The 11,443-nt window shown below is 38.4% G+C and overlaps 1 protein-coding gene across 1 annotated transcript; it reads left to right on the top strand.

The window, feature by feature from the left end:
• Positions 1–11,084: 11,084 nt before the first annotated feature.
• Positions 11,085–11,394, top strand: LOC111440517 (21.7 kDa class VI heat shock protein; the record flags this gene model as incomplete). The annotated part of the gene is made up of 1 exon (XM_023077543.1): positions 11,085–11,394. A coding segment is annotated over exon 1 (310 nt), but the record flags the coding sequence as incomplete, so codon positions are not given.
• Positions 11,395–11,443: the final 49 nt, after the last annotated feature.

The following is an 11,443-nucleotide window of genomic DNA, read 5'->3' as shown; positions in this document are numbered from 1 at the left end:
CACTACCACGATTAACGAAGACAAACTACGAGAATTGGAGCATCCAAATGAAAGCTCTTCTCGGTTCTCAAGATGCATGGGAGGTGGTCGAAGAAGGTTTCGAAGAACCAAAAGATACCATGGGTTATATGGCGGCACAAAACAAAGCGTTAAAAGAATTGCGATCAAAGGATAAGACGGCATTATACATGTTGTTCCGGGCAGTTGACGAGTCGGGTTTTAAGAAGATTGCCAGGGCAACTACTTCAAAAGAAGCATGGGACACTTTAAAAGATGTTCAAAGGAACCGACCGAGTCAAGCAAGTGCGTTTCCAAAATCTTCGTGGGGAGTTGGAGAGCATGAAGATGAAGGAGTCAGAAAATGTAGCTGACTACATTACGCGCGTACAGAATGTGGTAAACCAACTAAATCGAAACGGAGAAATGTTACCCAAGATACGGATTGTGGGTAAGATCTTAAAGTCATTAACCAAGAACTTCGAGAATGTTGTATGTGCAATAAAAGAGTCAAATGACCTAGCGACGTTCACGGTCGATGAACTCGCCGGTTCTCTCGAGGCACACGAGCAACATAAGAAGAAGAAGGAGGAAACATTCGATCAAGCACTTCAAACCAAGGCATCAATCAAAGATGAAAAGACACTCTACTCTAAAAAAATTTAAGGTAGAGATCGTGAAAGTTGCGAAAATGGTCGAGGTGGAAAAGGTAGCAGTAATGAAGGATACTATAAGGAGAAGAGACATTCGAGCCAAGAAAATTGTCGTGGAAGAGGATGCAGTCGAGGAAGAGGCGGCCGATCAATTTATTCCAACATTCAGTGCTACAAATGTAAAAAATATGATTACTATGCGAATGATTGTAACTTCGACAAATGTTACAATTGTGGCAGAGTGGGGCATTTTGCAAGAGATTGTCGAGCCGATAAAAAGGTGGAAGAAGCAACCAACTTAGCCTTGGAAGATGTAACAAATGAAGGTCTTCTTTTGATGGCTCAAGATGAAGACAACATCAACAACGACACTCTGTGCTACCTCGACTCAGGGACAAGCAACCATATGTGCGGTAACGAGTACCTATTCAAAGAGATGCAAAATATTAAAGATGGTCATGTGTCATTTGGTGATGCGTCAAAGGTGGAGGTCAAAGGCCAAGGTACGATACATTTCTTGCAAAAGGATGGTGTAATGGGGTCAATCCAAGATGTTTATTATGTACCAGACCTCAAGACCAACATATTGAGTATGGGGCAACTCACAGAAAGGTTACTCGATATTCTTAAAAGACCGCTTGCTACACTTGAAGGATAAGCAAGGGCGTTTGGTTGCTCGAGTCAAGATAGGAAGAAATTGGATATAGAAACTGAATTTAAGAAGCATACGAGAAAAGTGTTTGCGAGTCGACGTAGAAGACAAGGCATCACTATGGCATCTCCACTTTGGTCACCTACATCATGGTGGCCTAAAGGAGTTAGCAAAGAAGAATATGGTGCATGGGCTACCCAACGTGGACTTTGAAGAAAAATTTTGTGAAGAATGCGTGTTCAGCAAGCATGCGAGAGCTTCAATCAAAAGAAGGCTGAAATTTGGGCTAAACAACCTCTCAAGGTGATTCATACAGATATATGTGGACCAATTACCCCTGAGTCTTCCAGCGGAAAGAGGTATTTCATTTTCTTATTGGATGATTACTCACGAAAAACTTGGGCTTACTTTTTGAAAGAAAAATTCGAGGCATTCGAGGTATTCAAAAAGTTCAAAGTGATGGTGGAGAAGGCAACTGGTAGACGCATCAAAGCTATACGATTCGATAGAGGTGGCGAGTATACTTCGACGGCTTTCATGGAGTATTGCGAGAAGCAAGGCATAAGGTGATTTCTAACCGTACCGTATACCCCTCAACAAAATGGTGTGACCGAGAGAAAGAACCGGACCATTCTCGGCATGGTTCGATCAATGCTCAAGAGCAAAAGGATTCCAAAGGAATTTTGGGCAGAAGCCCTGCAATGCAACATCTACGTACAAAATCGATGTCCACATGCGAAGTTAGATGATCAAACACCACAAGAGGCTTGGAGCGAACAAAAGCCTACAATCTCTCATCTCAAAGTGCTCGGTATGTGGCTTATGCTCACATATCAGATCAACGAAGGAACGAAGCTAGAAGATAAAAGCAAAAGGTATATTTTTATTGGATATGATGAGAAGACAAAAGGATACATGCTACTTGACCCGATAAGCAAGATGGTGATAATGTGTTGCGATGTGCAAGTAAATGAAGCAAGTGAATGGGACTGGAACAATTCGACGGAAGTCAATATCGAAGTTGGAGAATCATCGGTCGTTGCACCAACAAGTGCACCAACAGACTCAAAATTTCCAATGATGAAGATGAACCACAACAACCCAAAATGCAAAGTTTGCGAGGCTTGTATGACTCAACAAATGAGGTACACCTTGTATGTCTTCTAGCAGATGTTGAAAATATCAGCTTTGAGGAGGTGGTGCGAGACAAGAAATGACAAACTGCCATAGATAAGGAGATTAAAGTGATTCATCGCAACAATACATGGGAGGTGACAAAATTACCGGAAGGAAGTCAGCTCATAGGTGTGAAGTGGGTATTCAAGAAAAATATAAATTCTCAACGCAAGATAGAGCAGTACAAAGCGCGACTTGTTGTGAAGGGATACAAGCAAAAGGTGGGAATCGACTATGATGAAGTGTTTGCTCCCGTCGCTAGAATGGAGACAATTCTATTGCTCATTTCCCAAGCAGCTCAATTCAAATGGCCGATTTTTCAAATGGATGTCAAGTCGGCATTCTTGAATGGTGTGCTTGAAGAAGAAGTCTACCTCGAACAACCACCCAGGTACATGAAAATTGGAGAAGAGAAGAAGGTACTACAATTGAAGGAAGGTGCTTTACAGGTTGAAGCAAGCACTGTGAGCATGGAATACTCGTATCGATACATACTTCAAAGAGAACGGGTACAAGAAATGTCCCCACGAACATGCACTTTACACAAAGAAAAGTGGAGGTAATGTGATACTTGTTGCTCTTTATGTCGATGACCTCATCTTTTCAGGCAACAATGATGAAATGATAGAAGAGTTCAAAAACACAATGACACGAGAATTTGAGATGATAGACTTGGACTTGTTGAAGTTTTTCCTTGGTTTGGAGGTTAAGCAAGAAAAGACAAGTATCTTTATATCACAGGAGAAATATGCAAAGGAGATTTTGAAGAAGTACAAGATGAAAAATTATAACCCGGTATCAACACCAATGGAACCAGGTGCAAAACTCTCAAAGTACGATGAAGGAGAACGAGTAGATGCAAATAGGTACCGGAGCTTGGTAGGAAGCCTTCGTTATCTTACATGCACAAGGCCAGATCTTTCATGAAGTGTCGACATTATAAGTCGGTTCATGGAGGAGCCGATTTATTCACATTAGAAGGCGTTGAAGCAAGTCCTACGGTACATCCAAAGAACGGTGTCACTTGGATTATTCTACTCGAAAACAGAAGATTATAAATTAGTTGGTTACTCTAACAGTGATTGGTGCGAAGACACAGATGATCAGAAAAGTACATCGGGTTATGTATTCTTCATGGGCAACATAACATTTACTTGGCTTTCAAATAAACAACCGATCGTAACACTCTCGACATGTGAAGCTGAGTATGTGGCAGCACCTTGGCATGTGTGTCACGCGATATGGCTTAGAAATTTGTTGAGCAAGATGGAGCTAAAGTAACGAGGTGCAACTGTGATTCAAGTTGACAACAAATCAGCAATTGAGTTGGCAAAGAATCCAGTGAACCATGAAAGAAGCAAACACATTGATGTTCGATTTCACTTCATCCGAGATCATGTGAAGGAAGGAAACGTGGAATTGCTGCATGTGGAAAGTCAGGATCAAGTTGCGGACATCTTTACAAAACAGCTACCGAAAGTATTTTTTGAAAAATACAAAAAGATGATTGGCTCGACTCATGGCTGCCAAGCATTTAAGTTTATGGGGGAGTTTTTGTTGAAATAAACTTTAAAATGCTCGATTTTAGTTAATTTGCTAGGGAAGTTAATTTGAAAAGTGATGGGAAAGAAAAGGCCAATAGGCTTTGTAGGAATAATGACAGGGTTATGGTGTCTCTCATTCCTATTATTAGAGTTAGAAAACTTATAAATAACTGATTTTTATTGTAAAGTCAGAGGAAAAGAAGAAAGAAATAAATGCCTATTATTAGAGTTAGAAAACTTATAAATACCTGATTTTGATTTTTATTGTAAAGTTAGACCAAAAGAGAAAGAAATAAAGAGCAATAGAAAAGGTTTTTTTAATATATAAAATCAGTGTTCTTTGTCTCCTTCTCTCTCCTCTCTCAACATCGCGAGTAGTATTTTCACAAAGCGGTATCGGAGCGTTCTATCGCTAGTGTGTGAGAAATTTACTTCATAGATTGGTGAGTTTTATTTTAACAAGAAAAGGCTTGAGTTGGTTGTGTAAGAAGGCACTACGAAACTATCTTTGGTGAGACAATAAGGACTACAAGGGTCTTGACAAGACAAGGTTACCTAGATGAGGGTCAGAGAGAAGGACATACCAAAGACTTCTTTCAAGAGTCGTTATTGATATTAAGAGATTTTTGTATGTCATATGGCCTGACTAACGCTCGGTAGAGTTTAAGGATTAAATTAACCTAGTGTTCATAAGACTTTCTCGATGCCATCATCATTTTCATCCTTGATGTTGTACCAACATACAACAAAATGGAGTTGGTTCATGGGGAACACTTGAGGCAAGTTTTGAGGGTGACATGAGTGCACTAGTTGTTTGCCAAGTTTGTGGGATTTTATGTCCTAAAACTCATAGTTTGTAAACAAAAACATATTCTATTTTTAATAAAGTTATTATTGTTGTTTATTCAGTAAAGATTGTTATTGAATAAAGTGAAATTTACGATCATTAATCTAAATCCAATAAACTAATAACACTCTGGCTATAGTATAATTACTTGAACTATATGTAGAGACATAAGAGTGGATCAAGTTCAAGTATATAGTCAAAATGATCTATAATAAATTAAGAACACTCTAGCTATAGGTTGAGTATCTTTGAGTGGAATTTTGAGTGTCAAAATTTGGTAGGTTGAGTATCTTTGAGTGGAATTTTGAGTGTCAAAATTTGGTTAACTCAAACTTGCATGCTTGCCACATAATCCCAAACATTTGAGTAGAATTTTGAGTGTCAAAATTTGGCGATCTCAAATTTGCATCAACATGCAAACATGACTCTATAAATAGAGTGATCATGGTAGATGGAAGTTCTTCTTTGGGAAAAACCTTGAAAAAAACCGCTCCCAAACACTCTCTTCATATATACTAAATCTCTCCCAAGTTTAGTCAGTCACCGGATTCCACAATCCCGACCGGAGGATAGTAGAGAAGACACTAGTGGTGGTTCGAAACCGGTTCGTGAGGAAAAAAAAAAAAAAAATTTGAGCGACAAAAGGTTAGTATTCAAACTCACTGAGTTTTAATGCTTTTGAACATGCTAGCTAATTTACTATAATTGATGTACTTAGAGTGCCTAAGATCCAAGTTGCTTCCACATGTGTTAATACCATCAAAGTTCTCATAGTGACGAGTTTTGGTTGTTGGTTGTAGAAGCGTCACTGAAGGCTATAGAGACGACCTTGCAATATTTGAGCTGCTCTATATGGTATCTAGTCCATTATGTCACGTACATGCTGAGAGACATGGCACACTTTAGAAGAAGAGCACGACCTCTAAACCCACAACAGGGAAGAAGGTCACAAACAAGAGTGGGAAAGCTTTAAGTACCCAACAGTGAGAAACATAAGTCTCAATGAGTTAGATTAATCATGAATTTGAAAAAAACATATTTAGGCTATTTTGGTACGAGAGGTAGGGTAGGGAAAAGAATCTTTTAGACCCTATTAAAAATGTGTACAAAGTTTATGGACATATGCATAAACCCCAACCCACTCCCATCTTCAAATTAGAACCCTCCAATATAGCTTAATAGCAACTAATGATATTAACATGTAGTTCGCGAACAAAATTTGAGACCCGCCATAATGAAACAAGTTAGAAAAACAAGTTAGAACTAGGATGTAACGATCTATGTTTATGATTTAGATAGAATTCAAAATCTAGATTTCGTACCTATGTGCAATGATATTTCTCTACATGGTCACATAATTTACTTCTTGATTCTAAGAGTGAAAACTATCCCCACAAACCAATACGAATTCTTTCGGCATATTTTTTTCTCGCTCATTACTCCAAGAAAATCATGCTTAACTTTGGAGTACTTACTATTGGGCTATCAAAAAGGAATATGTCTCTTGTTGGTATAGATAGTAACTTATGATTCATTCAAATGTTTTTTAGTCATCCTATCATTATGATCGCTCTCGTTCGAACATAGTCACGATTCATTCATGTATTTTTCCTTTATTTGGTATCACATAGGACTGAATTGCAAAAAAGAATAAGAAAAACAAAATCACCAAAAACTCACGTAAGACCTTTTCAATAAATTTCTTACCTTGTAGGATAAAAATTATCTTCATCCATCCATAATCTTTTTTTCGTTTTCAAAACCCTACTTTTTATTGACTCCAAGTTTCCACGAAACCGTATGAAAATAATTATCTAAAAATTGGAACATAAATGCAACTTCATTTTACGAAAGAGTTGATAGAACCGTTGTTTTGGAGTAATGATAAATATAAAGGATAAAAATGAAACTTTTGAACGAGTGACACGTATCTCCACGTTGACGTTTGAACAAGAATTTAGAATAGCCCTCGTCCTCTGAATGTGACAATGGTATTTTGAGAGCTGAAAATCCAATACACTAAAAAAGCATATTCCAATTAAAAAGTTTCACAATGTGATTGACTAATTAAAAAAAAAAAATGAAGAATATGGAAAAAGATAAGACCCAAACACCAAACCCATAATATTTATTCCTTTCCCACTGCTTTGTATTCAAATAAGACCTTTAATATCTAGATTTTTATTCCTCCTCAAATAGTATAATAATAATAATAAATAAATTGTGAATCAACTTAAATATTAATATCATAGAAACTATTTTTGTAACCGTCCTTTTTTTTATTTTAATATATGTGTCTGTACATAATATGCAAGGAAAGTAATCGTACTTGTGACATACAACATGCATGAAGTCCTGCATTTCAAATCATGGTACATGGTCATGATACATAATACTTACATACATTTGATGACATGAATTTTCTATGAGAAATTCGTACACGTGTATGGCATATCATTCATACTTATCATACCGTCTATCATGATATCTTATAGGCTTAACGTAATCATGGTTTCGTAATATATATGAACCAATAAATCGAAATTACATACATCACAATGGTTAATAAGCATATATATCACTAATAATAACACGTAAACAAGCCACAAGTTACGTGTTAAACATACATACATAGTACAGTTCATTTAACCTAGTCAAATATGTTCCAATAGTAAGCTCAATTACTTGTTAGTTTAAGTCGAAGTCACTGAATTTCTTGAATGTTAGCTTAAGTTGAAGTCACGGAATTTCTTGAAGGTTAGCTTGATCCTAATTATTGAGGCAATCTATGATGTTCTAAGACATCATAATCAAGAATTCACTTCTAAGTAGGGCACCAAATCTTAACTTCAAAAATCAGAGTTTTGAAGGAAATTCAGGCATGCGACTTGAAAGTTAAGTTCGTTCATATGAAACTTGAATGCTCGCTAAAGTTTGGTGTTAATCTAACACTAGATGGACCCTCCATGAGACCATATAATCGTTCTCCAAAATCATATCTACTCTAAAAAAATTAAAAATGTCTCATGACATACTTTAGGGGGAGACATAGTGTCAGCTCTCCACTACATCTGAGTCATATGGCCTAAGTGAACTACCTTGCAGTACATATATGTTTTTCAGCGAAGGTGAGCATTGCGAGATAAGTGTCTCAGACAACTTCCTTTAAAATGGATCTTTCAAGGATAGTGTCAGACAACACGGGTATGTCAACATTGTGCCCCTGTCTATGTGTTGGAGGTTGGTATATGCACATGTTATCCATTACAAAGTTCGTAAATGATATGGCATAGACACGGGAGGGTCCAATTTCTCCATAGTACTTATATGGATGGAATTTGGGATGTTTCGATGTTATGAATGACACATGAGTCCATTCTTGATGAGCATGACCGAGTGAGTTGTAATGGTCGATGACATCTCATGACTTGGGATGACATCAAGACATGTGGGCCATGTTAATTGGGAACCTAGATGATGAGATGAGATGTATTGTTGCATATGAGAGACCTTGGTCCCGAGTAGAGGCAAGGTCGAGCCAAATGACTTGACTAATGTAGAGGCAAGTTGATTAAGTAGCAGATAATTTCACATGCACACACGAGCAACGTGTATGGCTGAACAAATTTCGATTCTGCATGAGTTGTATTTGGTTGGTGAAGACAAACCTCGTATAATGTCCGATAAAGGCTACAAAGAGCAAAATAAAGTTAATACGGGGCTCCCCCCTTAAGGCTTGTCCTACACAAGAGTGGGCAAGACAATTGCAAGTTAGAATGAAGAAGATTTTGTGGATTGAAGTCAGATTCTTCTGGGATGAGTCTTACCCATTAGTGAATCAAGAACCAAGCTTATTTGCCGAGAACTTGGAGTTCTGATGTGGGGAACAAAGAATCAGAAAGCACACCAGGTCGTGTGTCTTCCAAAGAACCATTCGCATTAAAAGATAGTATCAACCTTTACCAACAAAGAAGTTAAGGGTCAATTGAGCACAACGCAAAGTTCTTATCGGGGACAACATTGCTACAAAGAGGCTGCCAAGTTCAAGGGGGGAGATCCCTAGTGAATGGTTGCCCACTCCGTAGATGTGCTCCAAGGTGCGAGCACACGTGTATTCATTGAATCACCGCCTAACACCTAAGGTGGGTAATTGGAAGTGGACAAAGAGAAATGAAGACAAGAGAAGTGTCAAGGTAGTGATTACCACACGAAAGTGGTTAGTTGAGAAGTTGGCTCAAGTGTAGTGTCAACATGTGGCTATGTTACAAGTTTCCCGATATTGCTACATGGGTTGGTGCTACGATGAGTAAATATCATGGTTGGTTTTCGAGCCTCACCCCTGTTGTTTTGACCGGAGAAAAACGATTGTTATTTTGACGAGAAAAAAGTCGAAGCAAAAATCTTGAAAGAAGAAAATAATAGAAAAACAAAAGAGAGAGAGTATTTCTGGCTAAAGACCGGATGATTTCCCACTCACTCTAATTGGCAATTTAATTAAGCCCTTCGACTCTCGACTTTCCACTCACTTTAATGGTGTGGGTTTAACAGAAAAATAGAGGAGTGGGCAACTTAATTAAGCCCTTGGACTAGACTTTCCACTCACTTTGTGTGGGTTTAACAAAAAAATAATTAAGCTCTTCCACCGGACTTCCCACTCACTTTAATTGGCAACTTACTTTAATTGGCAACTTAATTAAGCCCTTCGACTAGACTTTCCACTCACTTTAATTGCGTGGGTTCAACGGAAAAATAGTTACCTAACAAAATAGTAACGAATGATTTTCAACCTAGGGATTTATCTAACTGGAAGGGTGCATCATTGTGTGTAAGACAGAGAATACAAGTGTTGAGGCCAAGGTGACCACCTTTGAGGTGCGCTCCCCTAGTTTAAGGGGAGATATATTCGAAGTTAGTTAGTTTGTCATCATTTTTGTGAGATAACTCGCAACCATAGGGTAGTTGTTTGTCATCCGGTGAGTCCTGCATGTACAAGCGGCTTGTGTGGTTGAACAAACTTGAATTCTGTACAAGTTGTGTTCGGTTGGAAAAGAAAAACCTCGCTGCCGACAAAACTACAAAGATGGGTGAAAAAATGAATATGCGACTTGGGTTCTCCTTAAAGCATGTCATGAGTGCGTAAAGATCATGACACCAAAAGATTGAAAATGTACTATCGTGACCGCTCTCGCGCATCAGGGTTGTTGGTTAACGAGTCGAAGTGGCTGGGCTGGCTGCTAGGTATCGTGCAACTTCGGTTTTGAAGTTAAGGTCGGAGCAATTGGTTTTGAGGTTGTGGTTGAACCTGTTAGATGCGAGGGTAATTCTCTACTTGTTTTCTTCTCCAACCTATCCCTTTTCTCTAACGTGATTTTTCTCATTTCCTTCTCTTATTTTTAGCCGACCTTTGACCATTTTCTAATCGCTTCTCTGTCACTTTATCATAATGGCTTTGTGATGACATCTTTCTTAAACAGAACATATTTTTCCTTAGTAAAATTGAGAGAAAACTATGACCAAAATTGAGTAAATTCAAAGAGAAAAAGACTTACTACGGGTGTGATGGCCTCTGCTTGGATATGTGTAACACTTAGAAGAACCGACAGGAGTACTCTAAGAGAGCTCATGAGGGGATTGATAATAATATAGTTGAGAGAGGCTGAGAGGTTCAAACAGTGCGACCAAGAATCATCCTTCAAAACAAGATTGACACAAAGTTCAAAGAATTTAGAATCTCACACTAATCTATCAAGTCTTAGTTTTTCAAGCTTTTTTTTTTCAAAACAAAAAATCAAATTCATGGGGGAATGTACGATCTAAACAAAATCACTACTTAAAAATTAACGAACCAACGAAGAAATTTCTCGACTTCAAATCATACCCATAATGGATCGACACGAATCAAACCAAATGGACGATCACGAAAGAGGGTGACAATGATTCGATATTGTGTACAAGGTTAGGAGGTTGGTTAAGACTAGTGTTTGTAAATGTTGCTGAAAAAGGTAAATTTATGTAGCCACATAAAGATGGCATCTAGGGAAAAGATGGGTAGGAAAAAGGAAAAGGGAAAGATTCCAAATATCTTTACAGCCCTCCAAATATGCCCAAAGCATATGGTTCTCAAACCCCCCACCCCCACCCATGTCTTTAAGCATCAATATTATTAATAGCTCCAAGTTTGTGTTGCGCCCTAGCCACAGCTCCCCCCTGCCGGCATGGCCACTTCGAAGCCGCAACTGGAAGTCCATAAAGCAGACCACAGCCCTTCAAAATGGAGTGTGGCTCTTGGAGAAGAGGTTTTCAGCAGATTTGTGGGGCAACCCAATTCGGGTGTGCAGAAGGTGTTGGGCGAGGGCTCCTTGTTCAGCCCGCTGCTGTTCGGGAAGTTCTTCGACCCCGCCGATGCCTTTCCGCTCTGGGAGTTTGAGTCCGATCTGTTGATGTCAGCCCTCCGCAGCTCTGGGAAATCTTCAATTGATTGGTTTCAGACTGATCAGGAATACGTTCTTCAAGCAGAATTACAAGGTATTTTCTTCTTCTTCTTTTTTTTTTTTTTTTTTTTTTTTTTTTTTTT

Source organism: Cucurbita moschata, unplaced genomic scaffold (genome assembly GCF_002738365.1).
Source record: "Cucurbita moschata cultivar Rifu unplaced genomic scaffold, Cmos_1.0 Cmo_Scf00351, whole genome shotgun sequence".
NCBI lineage: Eukaryota > Viridiplantae > Streptophyta > Magnoliopsida > Cucurbitales > Cucurbitaceae > Cucurbita > Cucurbita moschata.
This window is presented reverse-complemented; position numbering and strand designations above follow the sequence as displayed.